Genomic DNA, 22,334 nt, shown 5'->3' with positions numbered 1-22,334 from the left:
GAAAACAAAATTTTACTCGGAAGGTTGCTATGGTCATCACAATAAACCAAAGTAAATGAAAAAATGTCATATGTTCATATGCAGCACTGTTCAATTCCTATAATCATGCAAAGTAGCATTGAAGATAGTTCAATACTTCAGGGGAATATGAAAAAATAATAATGCACGGATGTAAAAGCACTATATCAAATCTTCTAGATGAAATTGAGTTCTTGGATTGGCCCTATGGAAGATTATTGCTTGAGATTTGGAGGGAATCAACACGAAACACCTGCCTTCAACAACATATGAAAATAAAAGCAGTTCTCATAGTACAAACATGTCTCCAAAATCCACCACAGATTTGGGACTTGTAGTAAGAGAAAATATTACTTGGTAATTAGGAAAAATGAATGGTCTCAATCTGAGAAGAATTCTTCCTGAAAATTTGTTGTTGCATCAGCCCTATCAACTCTCAATCATGTTATCATGGATCTCTTTGGAGGGCATGGCAGCCCCTGGGGATCGGCAGACCACAGGTTAAAAACAGCTGTTCTAAACCAATACTAAGTTTATTTAAAGTCCACACTGTCCTCAGAAATGTAATCAAGAGGTTCAGAGTGTGACACAGTAAACGTGACATAGTTATCATATGGAAAATATGCTGCATTTACAAGCTGCTGCTCTCTTCTTTAAACAGATTAATTTTGAAGGTTCGTTGCCTTCGTAATCATATCACAAATTTACAGGGAACAATAGATAAAGATTTTGGAGGGAGGGAGAGAGGGCAGGAGGGAGAGGGGGAGGGAGGGAGAAAGAGAGTGGGAGAGAAAGAGAGAGAGAAAGGGAGAGGAGGGAGAGAGAGAGAGGAGGGAGAGAGAGAGAGAGGAGGGAGAGAGAGAGAATCAGGAAGAAAATACATAGCAACATATGAAGGGTAAAAGCCCATCTCAAACACAACTTGGTGTGGCTCTGCGTATATATTCTAATGTAGCTATATTTTCCTCCTATACTGAACATCCAAAAAATAGCATATATAACATTCTGTTTCACTGTATCATGTGAGAATTTCGAGACATAATTTTTATCATTGTACAAAATACCACTCAGCTTAGCATTAAGACAGGCCCACCAGTGAACTGAGGAATGGTAATGTTTGAAGGTTTTTTTTTTTAATATCACCATTCGTGCAAGAGGTAGAAAACAGAGGTAAAAATAGATGAAAAAGAAAAAGATATATAAAGATACTCACTCACCTTTGCTTCTGAACCAACTTCGACTAGGATATAATCGTCACCATCTTCTACAGATTCATCTGCTTTTGGAGAACCAGTCTGCAAAAAATAAAGGAAACAGTTTTGTTATGGAAAATTTCAGAACTTACAATATACTATTCAAACTCTTCAACTTACATTTTTCTTAAATTTTCATGTTGCCACTCTAAGCACTTTTTTATTAGCTAGGCAGGAGACAGGAAGACCGAGCACTCCGTACACCCAAGTCAAAGAACCTCTACACTGGGTGGCGGTGTTTGAAAATTTGATTTGTTTGAAAGTTACTGTTACACTTAAGTTTTCTTTTTAAAGTAATCATACATTGCTTTCACAGTTACTTTATTTTAGATACGTTACAACTATAAAACCTGAAAACAGAAAGCATTTAAAACTTAATTAATTTAGGTTAAATTATAATTAGTCCCATACATTTAACCCATTAAGGGACATGATCTTTTTGCACTGTAAACTCTCTCCAGATGGGAGTTTTTAAGTGCACAGTGATGTAATACAAATATACAGGGTAATTATAAACGATTCATCGGGTTTGAAAGGGCTGCATTAAAAAAATATGTAACACAAACAATAAAGAATGATACATGAAAATAAACAGGAGCTATCTAAGTTTCAGACACTTTCACAAATGTTCAATGTGGCTTCCTTTCGTCACACGACGCACATCCATGTGAGTTTTCAGTGTAAAATGGCCTTACAAGTGCTGTATCTGAAACTTGGAATAAATAAATAGTCTAGTTCGCCACACACGTGCTCTAGCATAGCCCTACTAATGGTCGTAAATGCAGCTGTAATGCGATCCTGCAGCTCAACCAAAGTTGTTGGTAGTGGTGGCACATACACATACACTGTGTCTTTCACACGCCTGCCCCCAAAGGTAAAAATCACAAACCGTTAGGTTGGGAGATCTAGGAGGCCATGGGAAAAGTGCTAAGACATCTTCAGCACATCGCCCAATCCAAGGCATGGGAGTTCTTCATTCAGGTAGTGACACACCTCAGTGTGTAAATGGGGCGGTGCCCCATCAAGTTGGAATATGAAGTTATTGAAATCCTCTTTCACTTGTGGAAACAACCACAACTGCAGAAAGTCACAGTGTTCTCTGCGAAGAAAAAGGGACCGTACACCTTTGATTTAGACACTGCAGCAAACACATTCACTTTTGGGAATCTCGTTCATGTTGCACTATAGCATGTGGTTGTTCAGTACCCCAGATAAGAACATTATTGAGATTACCCTTGCCACTGAAATGGAATATCTCCCTCATCACCAAACAGCGCAAGCTTAAGAAAACAATCGTCCTCCATAGTGACCTGCATGGAATTACAAAATTCATATCGTTTGACGAGGTCGTCTGGTTGTAACATTTGCAATAACTGTATGCGGTACGGTTTCAGTCCCAATCGGGTTCGGAAAATCATCCAGACAGTTGGCTACAGAATATCAAGTTCCCGACTGGCGCGGTATGTTGACTTCTGTGAGCTACACACAAAACTCGCCCTAACTCGCTCCCCTGTTTCATCAGAAATGCCATACGTCCTGTGCTTTTACCTTTACACAGGCAACTGTTTTCCTTAAACTGTCGATGCCATCGCAGAATGCTTTGGTGACCTGGCGGTGCAGTTGCAAACTGTCTCCGGAGTGCACGCTGTATGGTAACAACGGTAAAACACTTATCACATTCAAAAACACAGAATGCTTTCTGCTGTATAGACGCCATTTTGGAAACTATGTTTGTGCTGCCATTTGTCGGCAGGCACTAAGGTTACAAATATGACAAATTAAACTTTCAGATATGTTCTTTCATTTCATAATTAGCACACACATATTATATTAATAGTTTTGGAAATATTTCACTTTAAAACCTGATGAATCATTTATAATTAACCTGTACAAGGGAAACTACTTATTACAAGGAGATGAAGTTGGTTTTGTTTTTTGGGGAAGAATGAGCAGCCTCTTATGGGAAGCGAGACATTTTAATTCTTTCTTCCCACAAGTGTAGTTGAAAGGAAAACAAGATTTGACATCTTAACCAAAAATGTTCATTTTGCAAAAGTTAGTATGGCCCCAACTAAATCTAAATGTGGTTGTATGAAGGTGGGTTAAATTTCCCTGTTAAAAGATTTTGCCGTTCAAACTTCCAAGCCAATCGGTTCTCATTCAATGATGTCTTTGTATATATGGTCATATCTCAAAAGTCCACGCTTTTACCGTATTTACATGTGTATAGTGCGCCTGTGTGTATAATGCGCACCCTGGTTTTTGATAGGGAAAAGTTACAAAAAATTATATATCCTATATAATGCACAGTACAATCCAGTTTCAAAAAATGGCTATCTTAGTTGTAGGTCGCAAAGCTGTTGCTATGCTGATCAAGAATGAATACCTATTCAATGAGTCACCTGTTGCTAGGTGGACCAAGAGGAGAATATCCTCTTGTTTAAACAATAAGTCTCCAACCCTTGCCACCTACCCCCTCTCCCTCCATTGTGTTTAGCATCCCAAAGCTTTCACTCTTCAACCACCTAACAGTAGAGTGCAAAGATCAAAAATATGTTATGAACTTGCAGTGCTAGGAAGTTATTTTCTATTATTTCTCACCCAACAAATACTGCTGATATGCATCACATGTGACGGAAGGTGCATGCTCAAATTCCACCAGAGTTGCACTGCGTTTCTTGGTGTCGCAGAACATTACACTACAATGTGAAAAGGCCTTCAAACTTTTATATATATAGGCTTATTCCTTTCATTTTTTTCTAAAAGAACTTCAAAATATACACTTTTTCCATGACTAATGTCACATTTATACCAGGCACATTCAGGACCTTCAAGCTAGCAGTTAGCAGCACAAGATTTCTTCCACTACGGAACTTACACACTCCATATATAATTATTTGGCCAGTAATACATTTTAATTATTGTTTTCTATTTTCTTATGTTTTCTTTCATCCAAAGCACCATAGAAATCAGAACGTTCCTTCATTTTGTGATGAATTTATTTCAACCGCATTTCACATTACTGTTGTTATCTTGAATGGAATACTGTTGCCATATTCAGAAACTGCAGGATTTAAACTTTACAACGATATATAACATGATAGGGTTCTGTAAGCATGAAAATTCAATGCAAGTGTCCCAAAATCATGGAATGACCCTGTATGGTTTCATGTTGGCTGTCTGAATTATTCCATGCATAATATGCACCACAGTTTTTGGGAGCAAAAATTTTAGAAAAAGTGTGTGAATTATACACGAGTAAATATGGTATATTCAAATCAATACCTTAAAATTTAAACAGCTTTCAACAAATCTACAATACTCATATTGCATTGTATGTCATACCACCTTACATATAAAAAAGAAAGCAGAAAAAAAATATCAATAGTTGTTCCACGGATATCATGAGAAACTTAAAGAGTTTTGTGCTGCTGGTTCGAAACGAGACCAACTGGCATAAGAAGCTTATAGAAATTAGTCCCAGCCAGGGTTTAAAGGTTAATTTTATTGGATTCATGTTATCAGGATTCAAACCAGGGACCCCTGGCATCGTAGCATGCTGCTCTAACCACTCCACCATGGAGGTTGGTGGTTTAAAAGTTAAACACGCAAATGTAGAGATAATGAAATTCAAAGTAATCCAAAATTCCCCTCCACACAAAAAAATAAAGAAAAGTTACACTATTTTGTTACTCGTTATTTGACGGAAGTAACTTTGTTGCAGTTACCATTACTCGAAAAAAAGTAATTCTTACTTGTATCTCAATACTTCCAAACTAATTTTATTTTTTTTGTATTTTTATTTAGCATTGCTTTCTGTCACTTTAGGCTAATCGCAATGATGAGAATGAGTGATGATTAGATGAAAGTGATGAAGGGACACTCACAAAGAACACCCACATCCATGCTGAGTCTGGAACCTGGAAATGCCAGTGTTGAGATTGAAAGTCAACAACTTAAAGTGCTCGGCCACCAAAGTGTGTCTGGTGATAAATTTGTTATGTTTTTTTTTAAATCTTCTTCAAATAATATTCCCTCATTTTAATAGAAGATACATATACACCTGCCGCAAAACAATTTCAGACCTCATAACAAAAGCACAAAAAATTACATCTTTATCACAGGCCGGAGGCTTAATTCGAGAATCATTGACTTGTTGATAAAAGCAAGACACTTGGTAGGATTAATTGTTCTATCATTAAATATTTTCAGTCGAGTAGCCAATCGATATCTGCGCTCTGACGGCCGGCATATTGAAAATAATCTGCCATATTTGATATTTTTGGATTTGATATATCTCGGGAATGGTGTCTCCTATCAACGTCCGGTTTTCTCAGAAATGTTCCAAATAGTGTAAAATTGCATAATAAATCAATAAATATATTTTTGAAAAATGAGAAATAGAAGTTTTTCAGAGAAACTACAAAACATTTTATGAAAATAACTGTGAGTCTTAACAACGATTTTTTTTTTCAAAAATTGTGTTGACTTGTTTGTAAATTGTATTTCTCTTAAAATGTTATTTAAGGTAAATTTATAAATCTAGAAAAAATAGGAGTTTAGTTCATCTAAAGACTTCTGACAAACACTAAGTAATCTTACAACATAGGAAATGGCACTGTCTGGTTCAAGAATTATTAATTAAGACTTTCTAAAAAACTTCTATTTTCTATTTTTCAAAAATTGATTTATTGATTTATTATGAAAGTTTACACTATTTGGAACATTTCTGAGAAAACCGGACGTTGATAGGAGACACCGAGGTCCAAAGTCATTTTGCAGAGGGTGTACATACTTATTTTTAAGTGAGGTGTAATGTGCCTCCATTGATTACGAAGCGACAGCATTACCAATGTACCACTTTTGGCTAATTGCAACAATGAGGATGAGTGATAAGATGAAATTGAAGAAAGGATATCCACAAAGAACATCCATGCCCACTACAAATATGCCATTGGACAGACTGATATAATAAACAGTAGAATTGTATATCCACTGATAATGCATAATAAAATCAAAGGATCTATATCATCATCAAAGGTACATCAATCATGGATAATTTACACCTTTCTCCCCTAACAAGGAAACATCACGACACTAATTCAAAAGTTCACAATAAAACCTATACCCTGACACTAGAAACTGTTTCAAACCTTGCGGTTGGTTTGATTGAATTGGTGTTTTAAATCCACTTTATGCACAGTAAGGCTAATCTGGACTAGACCTACAGTTTAAAGTGGAATCTGAACCACTATGTGCCTCCACCGGGTATCGAACCTGGGACCCCTTGTTTACAAGGTGACAACGCTAATACTGCGCCATCGGGGAGGCGCTCCTTATGGTTGGAAATACACTATAATTCACTACATATTTATAAACAGCATCGATTTTTTTTAATGTTTCACAAAGGCCAATCCCTTTTATGAGACGAATTTTTAAACTTTTTTTTATAAATTGCACTGCTAAAGGTAATTTAGTTGTAATGCCAACCTATTTCCTATTTGAAAATACAATGTTACAAGGCATGTTTCCACATTTGACTGAGCAGTTGCAGAATTTTGACACCTTCCAGATATGAAATTACTTATCACATTATCTAAATTTTCTACTGAAAAAGATTGAAAAATAATTGTTTTTAAACTTTCCCAAGTAAAAAAAAACAACTTTGGAGTGGCTTCAAGAATATTAAAACAAAAAATGATATGTAAGAACAAAAAAATAATGGCCTGAATAATACCTTTTGCCTCTCAAACTTTCGAAGCTGCTCATCCGTTTTCCTCAGCTTATCTTTGAGTGCTTGGATTTCTTCCTCCAATGGAACGACCAGAGACCGCAGTACCTCTGCATCCTCCTGTGCCTGTGGAACAATACAATTCAATGAAGCAATTTGATTGGTACACAGGTTCTTAAAAGTAATCTACATGTTTAAACAGCTCACCGAAGCTTCTAACTAAAAACTACAAACAATGAAAATAAAAATGTTACTACAATATCAATGTTTAGTAACAAAATAGATGGTGGCAAGTTTGAACTAATTCAAAAGTATCTCAAGATATTGCCAATGCTGAAGCTTGAATAGTGTGTTTTTTTTTGTTTGTTTTTTTACATCACCTTTCTGCACCTTTGGGGTAGCTACAATAATGATGATGGGTGGTAAATTGATGAAGGAATCAGGAGATACTTAAACTGTCAGCTTCTCTAACAGTTACTTTCTTTTAGATAAGCTCTTACATTCATTCCTTCAATTTGTTACTTTACGTCAGTTGTGTACCTCTTAGGATAATCATGAAAAGGAGGATGAACTGATGAAGCGGTTCTGGGAACTCTATGATACGTCCAGGGTTCAAACCTAGGAAATCTGGATTTGTTGCATATTATACTGACCGATCTACCATGGAAGCAAGCATAAGTTGTAACTCTGACAACATGTTTCATGCAAGCTGTTCTATTTTTCCACAGATAACTAGAGCCTTGATTTTGCCCTAAATAACTATTTTGTTCCTATGAACAGATTTATAGGCTTTCAGTACAAAAACTTGTTTCGGTGTGTGTTACGAAAATGCTCAGGATTTCATGGTACTTCAGAATTCTACTTGATGTAATTATTTTTAGATTTGGTGCAAGAAAACTTGCACCAAAGTTGACTAAGATAACACTATTAATTTCGTATCGCTAACCTGACTTCCAAACCCACCACATAAAACTCACTGGTGATTAAAGGGACATTTCACCATGGAACACCCTGTACTACATTCCCACTCAATTTGGCAAAACAAATCCTTGACTTGTCCAGGTAATTATAAAATAAATCTCCAGACCATTCTGCGGAGCTTTAACATGCTAATAACCAAAGTTTAAGTGTTAATCTGCACTTGCTAATCAATAAAATGAAAGTTTATTCAACATTGTTCAAAATAAATGAACAAAAATAAACATTTTATACAGAATACCTCCTATCAAGTAGCAGGTTCAAGGCAAATGTGGAACTTTCTTTTTGTTACCAAATCTTGGCATGTTGAAAACACTTGCTTTCCCTGAACTCTTTCCACTTTATGGTTGTTTTACTAAATTATGTGACTTTTTCAGACTTATTTCGGAGATTTTTCCACATAAGTGGAAACTGTTTATAACCAGGCTGTGTCAAGAACATGTCAGTGGTGAGATTTACCAGCGAACATACTGGGCAATGAAAGTAGCAGAAAAGTGGTTTTGATGGCAATTCGAAATAATAGTTTAAAAAATTAATTGTATCTAAAATTCACGTACACACTTTTTATGGTTCAAGAGTTCTAACTCCATAAATTTCAGTCTACTTCAGGGCTCCACTTCACATACATGAAGCGGAAACTTCAAACCCCGACTTCACACACATTGAAAATTATGACACAAGTATGCTAAAAGATCCACAGCGTGTGTCCAACATTTCCCAATAGACGCAACCAACACATGAACGATCAGAATGCAATGAACAATTCTGAATCCATGGAACCACAGAGGTGTTGTACTGAAAATTTAGATATAATGACTGTGCTACGACAGATACATAATAGCTAACAATAATACTCAAAGCATATGATACATACATACGCAAACACATTTCAATATGTTTTCGCAAAGTGAAAAAAGTTTACATAATGTGATATGCAATTATTTTCTCCACTTAGAAATAATGAAATTCAATAATTGTACATAAAATTTGCATTTTTCATTTAACAATCGCCCATTAAGCAGATAAAACAATCATGACAAAAATAGAGTGAATTTCACAAATAAACACCTAGGAACAAAACTACCAGATGATATACTTATTTGATTACAATAATATAGTTGCTTAACATTGAAAATGCATATCAAAATCAGAGTAGCAAGTCCTCCTGGTGGCATAATGGTAATGTCACCCAGTGGAGGCACATAGCAGCTTGGATCCCACTTTAAACTGTAGGTCCTGTTCCGATTAGCCTATCTGTGCATAAAGTGGACTTATTAAAACTCAAAATCAAGGTAGTTTTATGGAAATTGTAATGTACTCTATACACCTTGAAAATTTGTTTCTTAAACTATTATACTGTAACAAGTGTTTAAAAATTGTATTTTATTATTAGTGAAGAACATTTTCCAACAAATTAAACAATCTTACCTTAATGGCATTCATGTGTGATTATATGCAAAGGAAAATAAAAGAAATCCTAAGAGCATAAAACATGCATTCTCAAGTACACTAGATTTACATGCAACTGTTTTTCACTTTCAAAATGCCCAGATATAATATTAATGTCAATATCGGAGAAATGCATCTACATGCAAGCTGTTAATATACTGAGAAAGTTTATTAATGTACGTAACATGGACAGTGTGATCTGTGGCACTGTAGCCAATACATCAGGCTTTGTACATATGAGAGTTACAAAAGCCACTCACCATGCTACAAATTTTGTAAAGATTTCATTCCACCAAGCGCAATGAAGTGAATGCGAACATGTACACACAAGCGTCTTACTAATTCTGCCGAACCAATTGTGTTGTCAGATATGAAGTTGTTACTAATAGCGTCACATATGGTCAACAAATTATCAAGATTCAGGTACAAAAATTGGCCACATTTTGGGAAAAAACTGGCATATAAAATGGCATTTCAGTATTAAAATGGTAAATATAACCATAAATTTAGTTTAAAAACTATACTTATTACACAAAACGAACTTTCCCTTTCTAATAGCACACTTATGTAGTTGTCCGAGTATAAAGTTTATTCCTGAGTAAAGGAGTCTATTTTTGCTTCTCAAATATTTAAAGCATAATTAATCAATTTTCCGTGATTTGCGTAACTCACAGGATAATTCAGACTTTAGAAAGTGTCATGTTGGTAAATAAATTCTAAATTTCGTGTTTAAGAGTTTATTTCACATTTTGCAGTTCATTTTCCATCATTTCGTGACAAAACGGTAGGAAAATGCATCTCACCCCTTTCAAAAACATGAAAAATTAATATTACAGTATATTGTTTCATATTTCCCTCACAAAGGAAATAGGCAATGGAACCAATTTAAATCATCTGATGGTGATGAACATATAGCGATGATAGGTATTGACCAAGAACAGTTTATTAGAAAGTACTGGCTGGAATAGTCACACTAGGGTTCGAAAGTTGATGAAAAATCAAATCTTTCTGGGCTTTTAAGATAATGCTAAACCCGATTGTTCAATTAGAACCAGAAAATTTGCTTCCCAATTTATATTTTCTGACGTTTCTTGGCTTTTAGGACATTTTTCAGTAGTTTTGTTTCATTTTTATCATTTTCGAGGTTTCTTTTTGCTCCTTTCCTGTTGTTTCTTGAATTTTCTTGCTAGCATAAATTACATATTTAAATTTCTTAACATGGTCTCTTTAGGATTAATTGATAGTTAATGCAAAAGCACAATATCATTTTTAACTGAAATCTTTGGGAAATGGATTAAACTTAAAATACTTTGGTTGAAGCCTACTTGTGGGTCCTTTGCTTACCACTTTTACCCCTTTAATTTGTAGTTTTGAAGCAAAATTAGTCACAACATAAAAGACGATAAACTGACGCACACAAAACACAGCTGTATTTTCAAATGCTGACCGACTACTGAATCATGCAAGGCCCAGTCTTAGAGGAGGTAAATCCCTTACACAGAAAAACCTTGTGACCTTGAAGTAATAATAAAGAAAACTATATTAGCACATAATTGCTTTCTCCCTTTGCTTTGGTAGTTCAAACACCAAAACAACACATTTTTTCAAATTATTCAACTCCTCTGTTGCAATTTATTAAGAAATCAAGATTCCATTATAAGAGCAAAAAATATTTCTATGTCATTTTTTAAATAATTTTAAATGGGTCTTTTTTTTCAGTTTTTAAGTTTTCAACTTCTGAGCGCAATTAGTCACCAATGTAAGCAACGTGTCTTGCAGAGTTTGCAAGAAATGCCAGGAAATTATGCAAAACAAGCAAAACTTTCATTAATTTTCAAAACTATTGTGGAATGAAATTAATTTTGTTATTTAATAATTATCTCATGTGAAATCGTGAATATTTTAAAGAAAAATCTGGGAGATTGCTATGATATACATTGAATGGAAAATTAATACATTAAAATGTATAAATATTCTAAACCAAATTGAAGTGTTACAATTTTCAAGTATCTACATCAGTACAAGGTGGTATTGACCCAGCCCTAATAATAATATTGGTAGGGACACATTCAAAAAGACGATAACAATAGAAAATTATAATTACTGCACAAAAGTTTTTATGTACTTAGATGACTCATCTAATCAGAAGGACGAGGATCATGATACGCTGCAAGTAACAAAAATTAGGATTCGAACTGGGAATCTTCGGTGGCAAGGTAAATGTGTTGGGTCACTACGCCATGTTCACGCATGTGTAACAATATATACAGGGTATTGACAGACTTACACAACATGTAGAGGGGATGAAAGCAAACAACTTCTCTTTCTAAGGGTTTGCCTATTGAGGCATCGTTTCAAAGCCTTCAAAAACAGCATTTTTCCCCTCCACTGACATTTAAGTGAAATAACATACAAAAATCAATAATATGCTAAAAATTACCAATACTTGTATTACATTGAAATTTGATTAAAGTCATACCTGTGCACATATATCAATGAAGAAGAAAATTACCATCTCTGGTTTTAAAGAACTGATATGTTAAATGCAGACATGTGGGGTAATCCTCAAGAGGTTAACGATCAGAATGTGCCCAAGTTTCTTGTTGACATCTACATGCTGTGAGTGTGTCTCTGTGTCACACTCTGACACCTGAAGTGGGTGTGTGTGTGTGTGTGTGCATACGTATATCTACATGCACTTTATATAACTAACATTTTTTGTGATACAAAATTGGAGATAATACAAATTAGGCATAATACACAACTTCTAGAACTTGTTACGTTACTTTCCAACCTCTTTAGCCTTAACAATGACAATGACGACGAATAATAATTATGTGAAATTGACAAAGAAACACGCACAAAGGAAATCCCTTGACACAAACCCAGAACCTTCAGACGCAAGACTGCTAGTTAAGCACTGAATGCTCCTGCTTACCAAAGCATTATTCGAACAATAACAGATTCAGGATATGCACATGTTAGTTACACTATCAACAAAATCACTCCACACGTGGAAAAGAAGTCTCAAACATGCTACATGTCACAATGCAGATTCCGATTAGGTTGCAAGTACTAAGAAAACATGACCGCACACAGACAAAATGGACATGTCAAAACAAAAGAAAAACCCACACAGAAAGAAATGACACACTCTGCGGATGTGCTAGAAATGTAGAAAATGTGAGAGTCACGTACATATTTGTTTACCTTCCTCATGCTATCTTCGAGATTATCGTGGGAGTTATCGGAGCTGGCGGCGAGCCCCGCATTGAGGCTGCCAACTTTACGAACCAGAGTTTTTGTCACGGACGAGAGAACACCCGGCCCGAGGATGTTCTCACGCTCGGACGACTGGGTGCGCAGTTCTTGCATCTCAGATTCAAGTTTCTCATTTGCTTTTCTCAGTCTCTTGATTTCAGACTCGTACTTTGTTCGTGATGAACTGGATTCATCCATTGTTTCTGCAACATTGAAAACAAATATATGATTAGGAAAATACATTAATGAAATTAATACACACATTCTGATGGAAACAGCATCAAGATTTTAGTACAAAACAGTAAAAAAAATGACATTTCAGTGTTATATTGGTGAATAAAATCTCAATAGAAAAATTTCCATTCTAATAGCCAATTTCCATACTTTACAAACATGGAATCTTTGCCATTACAAATAAAGTTCCAATATAAAAGTTTTAGATACCAATAATTGATATTCTATCAAACTTATCAACAATTGTAAATGTTCAATGAACATGAATTATTCATTAATCCCCTTAATTAATGCACATAAACATGTGACTGCAATATGTTGTGACTTTGAAAATATCTGTATTTAGACCAACTTTACAAAACCTTAACATATGAATTTATACAGTGCGTCCATTTCGATCTTCAGCCGAGAGATCGGGAGACGTGTGGCGGGCGGCGCTGGCGGAGATGCCGACATTTGCGGCCTGTAATGCCCACTTATTTTTATGGACATATGCAGACATTTATATAAATATTGCAAAACGAGCACTAACCTATGTTATAATTTATCATCTGTAATTCATCCAAGTTCTGCCCTTATATACACAAAAAAAATACGCTTTAGAAACGATGTTAAGAGCCACAGATAATAAAACATTTTAATCATAGTTTTGACCAGTAACGTCCTGCTTAAGTTTATATCCTTGAAAGAGTTTTGTGCCGATGGGGATCGTTTGGAGGTTTCGAATGTGCAACACTGTATCAAGATTACGCTGTAGATGAAACCGTTAAAAGTCAATGGTGTTTGTGAGCTTCCTTGCAATCCGTAATCTCCGAGCTCAAGTTTTTTGTTCCTTCGCGACAGAGCTGTGAATATAGTGGCGAGCAGATGTAAACCAAGAGCGTGTTAATTTCGTACTGTGCGCAAGAGTGTTATTATTGGTTACTTGCCGTTACGTGTTTGTGTTATTGCAGTGTGTATGTGTGTTGTGTCAGTGAGGGGATTGGAATGCCAGCCGCAAGGTGCACGTTACGAGGGGGCTGATAAGTTCTCGGCCCAACCCAGAACGACTTTAGCTACAGGCACGAAAGTTTCCCCGGAAGTCTACACACTTGGCACTTGGTTGATATCAGTTTGAACAACTCTTATAACACAGGTTAGTGATCGTTTTGCAATATTTATATAAATGTCTGCATATGTCCATAAAAATAAGCGGGCATTACAGGCCGCAAATGTCGGCATCTCCGTCACCGCCGCCCGCCACGCGTCTCCCGATCTCTCGGCTGAAGATCGAAATGGACGCACGGTACATTCTTATTGATAAAAAAATATCAAACTGGCAGGATTTTGCACTAAATTACAGGCTACTTACTGATATATCAGATCAGTGAAGTATTGGTTGTTTTATCAATAAACGGATTCACAAAATTTCTAATATCAATTGATAGCAATAGGGTAATTATTAATCGGTCTCATTTCTCTGATGGAGCTAGGCTGATACCAAATGCATACACTGTATTAATGCATGCTAACATGTATACTTGAACATTTCTCAGAAATTTACATACTAACAAAAAAAATGATACAAAATACTGGAGATTCATTAAGTTTATTCCTGTGCAAAGAAGTTCATTTTTGAACCTACATTCTGCCTCAAAATTAATATATATATAATTTTTTATACTTAATTGTCTTTATTAAAGAGGGGCATATCCATTATATTTTTCTCCTAACCATTGACAAAAAGGAAAAAGAGTTTTTGGAAAAACGTTTGGGGAAAATACTACCGAAATAACAGCTTGTGAAGTACCTGCCACTGTGTAAATTAATTGTGTTCGCAGTATTAACAAAATACTATTCCTTTTGCCAGAATGTTATCAAATAAACTAAACTCTTGTATGTTAAAATATTTTTATATTAATAAAAATATAAAAAATATATAAACAACTAAATTACTTACGACCAGTGAGTATCATCCGTCGAAAAATGCGACGTTTTGGGGGTCTTACCTTCCCCTTCTTCATGATTTCCTTAGGCACAAATCACCACCATGCAGTGTCAAGTTGTATCAAACAATGTCGCATTTTTCGACGGATGATACTCACTGGTCGTAAGTTTTTTAGGTTTTTATATATTTGTTATATTTTTATTAATATAAAAATATTTTAACATTAGTTAAAAGTGAGTAATTTGCACAAAGTAAAATTTGAATAAACTTGCATAGAAAATGTACAAGGAACATTGCTGCATTTTCATTATTTTCCAACTTAGTACGCATTTGATTTGAGTTGGTATTCTTATGGCAACACTGTTAAGCCTTGTTTCCATGTTAATAAAACATTAAAATGCTGACAAAGGCAAAATTTATTGTAATAAGAATAATCACAAAAACGTAATGTTTCCACCATCTAACAGGGTCTTCTTCAGATGAAGATTCAGAATAAAAAAAAATATTGTGAACCTTCATCTGAAGAAGACCCTGTTAGAGGGTGGAAAAGTTACGTTTTTAGTGATTATTTTTATTACAATAAATTTTGCCTTTGTCAGCATTTTAATGTTTTCTTGATTTTCTTATTCAGCATCGCTTTTCTACCATTTTTGGCTAATTTAAACGACGAGGATAAGTGATGATATGATGAAATTGATCTTGAGATGATCACAAAGAATGCCCAGGCCAGGATTTAAACTCAGGATCCTTCTCACCATAGCATGCGGTGCTAACCAATCCATTGTTGCAGTTAGTGACTTGAAAATGTGTTTTGTATGTAATTTTATCCAAACCTTGGGCACAATTAAGTTTCTCAGAGTTACTGTTGTGAAAAATAAATTCTTATACCTTACATACAGGCCCTAGATGTAATATTTGAGTGTGATTTCAGTTACATTTCCCTTCATAAAATGAAATCCCAAATCAATCAACGAAAATTAAAGTAATTTCATTTTGAAATTCAGCATCCATAACTAAAGGTTACTTTTGTTTTTGTACAAAACTTTAATTGTAGAACAGTGTATATTGGCATTTCAGTAGGGACCCAGGTACCATGAGCTCCTGCTAGGCTATCCCAATGTTACTAAATATATTATTCTGAATGATCACAAAAAAGAGTTAAAAAACATATTAGAAAAGGAGTTCAATAAAAAATTGCTGGATGCTGACGTAACCCTTTCCCAAAAAGACTATTACCATGTACTATTTGCTGCAGCGATGCTATTTCCTCTTGCCACTTTCGTTTCTCTGTCTCCAGGTCGCTCTCCATCTGGTAGCCGGCGACAAGGAGACTGCTTTTGGCTTCCCCGAGCTCAGAGTTGAGTCGCTCGACTTCTTCAAGCAGCCGGTTGTGTTCGAGCGACTCTCGTTTCAGCTCCTCTGTGAATATAGAACGGAATTTGTTAATTTTGAAAGACAAAATGCATCAAACAACGGCTTTTATTTTGCTTTGCTTTTAATGTAGCTTTGTTGGCAACAAATGTTGAAGGCTTCTCTTTTCCAGGAAATTGCCTCGGTGAGTTCTGGAAAAAGTTTCTGAACCTTCGATAAGCAACATCAATACATGAAAGCTTGGAAATATTTCCAAAACTAGTAGTGGTATTTGTGGTGGGGACAGCGCGAGAAAGGAAGAGCATCCCCTCAAGCAGATTTGCTATACTTAAAACTTGCTCAACATGCCCATATGAGTTTTTTGAGCAAGTGTGGAATCTTGTCTAATTCAAGATTTTTGTAAAAATGCCCTCGGGAATTTTTCAGAAAAGAAGAGCTTCCTCAGATTGATTTGCACATACTTACAAAAGTTGCATCAGCCAGATTTTTGTTCATAAATTTGTCAAAAATTGATATATTTTTGACCACACCAGAAATTAAGCTTATACACATATATATTTACTTCTGGTTTAAGTTTAATTGGATACCATTCAATTTGCTTATCTAATATTAAAACAATGTAATATGTAGAGCCCTCTTCTAGAATTGCTCCGTGTTTGCATGTTTCCCCTCTGTGTCAGTGTGTGGAATTCCCGAGACGGTAGTATTGATTTTTTTCCTCAGCGCCAGTATTTACAGAAATTCCCGATTATTGCATCAGCCAGTTATGTGAGAGTGACTGAGGGGAACAGATGTGTTGATACAGTGCTTCTCATACTTACAGGCCTGTTTGGTTTAATTGAACATTATAAAATCTGATATTTGTTGTAATCCACTCATATTTAGAGTCAAGCTTATATTTGTCCCAGCCTGTTATACATAACAAGGTCATTGCCATTCTATACATGCATGTCCGTGCAGGCATTTGCGGAATGGCAGTGTGAATGAATATTCCATTTGTAAGCTATTGGCTTTACAACCTGTCATAATAAGCATAGAGATTGATTTAAAACCCAGGAAATTTTATATAAATACCAAAGCCAAAAATATTAAGTGTATACACACATATATACATACACACATACAAAGCACAGTGCTGAACCCAACTGATATTTTTTATTCAGTATAAAATTTTGAATTGAAACCCAGGAAATTGTATATAATAAACAACAACAAAAATGCCGAATCAAAAATATTGTGACCAATGCAATAAAAATATATCCAGCTCTAATTGGGCCAGACACCAAAAGATTTGTAACCCAGATAAATACAGAACTCCCACAATAACTTGCCACAAATGCCATAGAGAATATAACATGGAATATTTCACATATAAACATAAAGATACTTGCTCTGTACAACCATCCACATCTGGTCTGAAAAGAAGGCACGAAACACCTCTTAATGCTTCACCTGCAAAGCAGCCACGCTATGAACCCATCCGTAGCAGTTTTAACGGCCAATTAAGGGATCACAAGTTTGTATCAGAGCCAAGATGTGGCATTAATAATTTTTTGAACAGTGTAAATCCTAATCTGCAGGCAATTCTAAATGCACAAAATGGCTCTTATAAGCTCTCCCTCAAATTGTTTGTACAATATAAGAAGCCAAATGGCACAAAATTTACACAGCCCCACATAACAGAAACTGTACCGGTTTATTCAAATGCAAATTCAGACAAAATAATAAGCAGGTTGATAGATCAACTGAATATCAAACACTCTGAATTTGCGGCAAAAGAGTCCGGATGGAGCCTATGCGGTTCATCACACAAGTTATATATTAATATTTCTGAATTCAGCCCATTAAAAGGTTCCACTTATGTACCATTACCTGCTAATATCAAAAACAAAAGAGCCGTGGTCAATATAAAAAATAATGACGCGAAATGCTTTTTGTGGTGTATATTAGCTGCTCTGTATCCAGTTTCAAGGGATCCTCAGAGAATAACTTATTACAAACAGCATGAGCACGATTTTGACGATGCAATGGAGGGTTTAGAATATCCAATGTCAGTTCAGAATATTGATAAATTTGAAAAAAGGGCCAGGCACATCAATGGCAAACAATTATCTATTAATGTATTTATTTGTTCCACTGGCAATTGCCCGATAGCACCTCTCAGAATCAGTACACTTGATGATGAATCTGCTATTCCGATTGATCTGCTCTTAATTGAAGGGGATGATACATACCATTATACTCTGATACATAATCTTGAAGCTTTAGTGAGAACACAACTAGACAAATATAAAAAAATATTTAAGTTGTGCAGAAGATGCTTAACTGAATTTGATGGCAGGAAAATGGTTAAGGGGGTTCGGGAAGAGAGTGCAGAAATTGCAAAAAACAAGTTAATTGAGCATCTGAAATACTGTGGGAACCATAAACCTGTTCATATGGTGATGCCAATGCCAAGTGAAAATTGCAAATTCAAAAAGTATGAAGCCTCGTTGGAACACCCAGTATATATTGTCTGGGATTCTGAATCAAACCTCAAATCTCTTGCATTCTGCAATCCAGATCCCGAAGAATCTTCAATTACACCATACCAGCAACATGAACCTTCCAGCTTTTGTTTTATGGTTATACGGGATGGTGGTGTTATTAAAGAATATTCATACAAGGGACCAAATGCCATCAAAATATTTGCACATAGAATAGAAAATGTATGCCGTGACATAGCATCTAACATCTTATTAATATCAAAGCCTATGTTGCCTTTAACAGAGAAACAGATTGAGGATTTCAACAATACAGAAAAATGCCCGGTATGTGATTGTGAATTTTCAGATACAAATATCAAGGTGAAACACCATTCTCATACAGATGGTCGATATAAACAGGCCCTGTGTAATAGCTGTAATATTAAGATCAAGAGACCAAGATTTATCCCCATATTTTGCCATGGAGCATCCAATTATGATTATCATCATTTAATCAGGTACGAGGGGTTTGACAAGCAGAATTTAAACATTTTAGCTGAAAATGATGAGAAATATATATCTATTAGCAAGATAATTAAAGTTGATGGTGTTCCTATTCACATAAGATTTCTTGATTCTTACAGATTTTTATCTGCTAGCCTGGCTACACTGGCCTCTCAATTATCTGATGATCAATTCAAAATCACACGTGCTTTGTTTCCAAATCAGGACCTGAAATTAATTAGGCGGAAGGGTGTATATCCATATGACTATGTTACAGATTTTTCTATATTTGATGAGTGTTCCCTGCCACCACAAGAAGAGTTTTACAGCAAAATCAAAGGATCTGGAATCAGTGATGATGATTATCACCATGCTCAGTTGATGTGGAACAATTTAAAATGCAAGACATTTGGTGATTATCACATGGCATATTTAAAACTTGATGTCACTCTCTTAGCTGATATATTGCAGGCATTCAGAAAATCTTCCATGCAAAATTATGGACTGGACCCAGTGTATTTTTTCAGTGCCCCGGGCCTAGCATGGGCTGCAACGTTTTTGAACACCAAAATGCAATTGGATCTGATCCAAGATCAAGATATGTATCTGTTTATGGAGAAATGTATAAGAGGAGGGATGGTGCAATGTTCCCAGAGATATGCCAGAGCAAATAACAAGCATATGCCTGATTATGATCCAGCACGGCCATCAAATTATATAACGTATGTAGATGCAAACAGCCTCTATGGTTATGCCATGATGAAAAAACTGCCATATGCAGAGCTTGAATGGGTTGAAGATTTCAATATTGAAGATCTTCAGGACTTTGATGACAGTAACTACGGCCTGTTCTTAGAGGTTGATCTGACAATTCCAGATCATTTGCACAACATATTTTCTGATCTGCCCCCAATTTCCGAGGTTCAGTGCTCACCTGGCTCTAAACAGAAGAAGCTCATGATGACTCTGGAGCCGAAACAGGGATATGTCACATATTACAAAAACCTCCAGTTCCTGATGAAACATGGTGTTCAAGTGACCAAAGTTGGCAAAGTTTTGAGGTTCAGGCACTCAGAATGGTTGAAACCATACATTGATACAAACACGGAGCTTCGAACATCTGCAAAGAGCCAATTTGATAAGGCCTTGTTTAAATTGATGGTGAATTCTGTCTATGGCAAAACTATTGAAAATGTCAGAAAACATACCGATGTTAAAATAATTACTGACCCCAGCCTGAGCAAAAAATTGGTTGCAAAGCCTAATTTCAATTACAGAAGAATTTATGATGAGCACATGGCACTTTTCAACATGAAGAAAACAAAGATCAAGTTTGATAAACCTATTTATGTAGGGGCTGCGATATTGGAATTGTCCAAATTACATATGTTAACATTGTATTATGATGTGTTGAAACCTTTTTATGGTGATCGTGTAAAACTGATGTACATGGATACGGATAGTTTTATTCTTGATATTCAAACAGAAGATGTTTATCAAGATATTGCACAGTCTGAATTGTTTCAATACTTTGATACCAGTGAACATACAAAGATTCAACCCCACAACAAAAAGGTGCCTGGCAAGTTAAAAGATGAGACATGTGGTGATGTTATTGTGAAATTTGCTGGGTTAAGTGCCAAGATGTACACTTTTGAGACATGTGGTGGCGCTGTTGCCAAAAAGGCTAAGGGCATTGGCAAAGTAACTGTTGAAAAAGATCTTCAATTTGAAGATTATGAAAATTGCCTCAAATCCCAGAATTCAATCAAAACATCAGAATCCAGAATTCAGAGTGTGGATCACTTATTGACTTCAAATATTGTAAGAAAAGTGGCTCTGGACCCACATGATGATAAGAGATGCATTTTATCATGTGGCATACATACTCTACCATGGGGGCATTGTGATTTGAAAAATGGCAAACAATGCCCAATTACAGAGCATGATTTGAAATAAATAAACATGCCCATGAACTTATTTGGGTTCAAAAAACAGGCTAATATGGAGCTGCCAACACCACAACCCTCTCCTGATATGCTGTCTAAACTAAGTGGCTTGTTAATTATTCATCTGAACAGCATACTTACAGATGTTGATGATGAAACAGGTAAAACATTGTACATATTTAACAATAATTTAAATCACTACCAATTACCTGTAGGTGGGCAATTGCAATTTATTACAACCCCTGAGGGTAATGTCAAGATTTCAGTAGGGAGAAATATTTATAGAATTAAGCACTCAAACATGGTTTCTGGCACTGTATATACTGTTTCTGCTGGTGACTGCTTATATATTGAGGTCCCGGGATCCTATGACAAGCTTATACCCTTTTTTATAGAATTAAGAATCAGATACTCTATAATAAATAACTACTAAAAGAAAATGCCTAATGATATATTTGGCCATACAAGACATGAAGATCACAGTGACGAGATTCTGATGCTTGATGTCAGAGTCAAGAAATTAAGAAGTGATTTACAAGCTTTACAAACCACACTCAATGCCAGTCTTCAATTAGAAATTACAAATTTGCAATCACAATGCATGGACCCTCTTCTTAAAATTGATTCCGAACTTAAATTATTGCATCAGAAATATACTGATCTGGCAACATTAGATAATTTTCAAAGTTTAGAAGAAGCTGTAACAGCTCTTCAAGCCAAATTTAAGACCCAGGCTAACAACTCCGAGCAATTGAAACAGCAATTGGAAGAGCAAATAAATAATGTCCAGGCACAGCTCCAAACAATTGTCAAAAGCATAAAATCACAAGAAGATTTTGATCTAGTGATTTCCACTCTAAAGGAACAGATTCAATCACTCCAGATACCTAATCTGGACCCTCTGCACAATGCCATAGCCGAGGTTAAAGAAAAAATTGAGACACTTGAAAATTTTATGAACAATTTGCCATCTTCTGATGCTTTGAATGCAATAACTCGGAGTGTTGCCAACATTAAGCTGCAACTTGAAACATATGAAGATTTTGGAAAAATTCAAAGTACCATAACCCATCTTGAAGGTACAATAGCAGCAGTGCAAAGCGATTTGGCAAATGTACAAGAATCCCGATTGCCTGGGATTGTAGATACTCTTGTCAGTGTCCAGCACCAAATCACAAAGCTTGAAAACCTCAA

General features: G+C 35.5%; 1 protein-coding gene across 3 annotated transcripts in view; it reads right to left on the bottom strand.

Annotated features, from left to right (window-relative positions):
* Nucleotides 1-22,334, bottom strand: part of Rbpn-5 (Rab GTPase-binding effector protein rabaptin-5) — a 90,388-nt gene that overhangs the window by 45,053 nt on the left and 23,001 nt on the right. For 2 of the 3 annotated variants that reach the window (XM_083123420.1, XM_083123422.1), the window contains exons 3-6: nt 16,088-16,270; nt 12,628-12,893; nt 7,009-7,128; nt 1,236-1,313 (exon numbers count right to left, since the gene is read on the bottom strand). In XM_083123420.1, coding sequence (XP_082979546.1) covers nt 1,236-1,313; nt 7,009-7,128; nt 12,628-12,893; nt 16,088-16,270 — 647 coding nt within the window. The remainder of the gene's footprint in view (nt 1-1,235; nt 1,314-7,008; nt 7,129-12,627; nt 12,894-16,087; nt 16,271-22,334) is intronic. The other variant, XM_083123421.1, reaches the window with a different exon arrangement.

The sequence above is a fragment of the Lepisma saccharinum genome, chromosome 6 (assembly GCF_977018435.1).
Source record: "Lepisma saccharinum chromosome 6, izLepSacc3.1, whole genome shotgun sequence".
NCBI classification, from domain to species: Eukaryota; Metazoa; Arthropoda; class Insecta; order Zygentoma; family Lepismatidae; genus Lepisma; species Lepisma saccharinum.
Note: the sequence above shows the minus strand (reverse complement) of the source record. Positions and strands in the feature narration are given on the sequence as shown.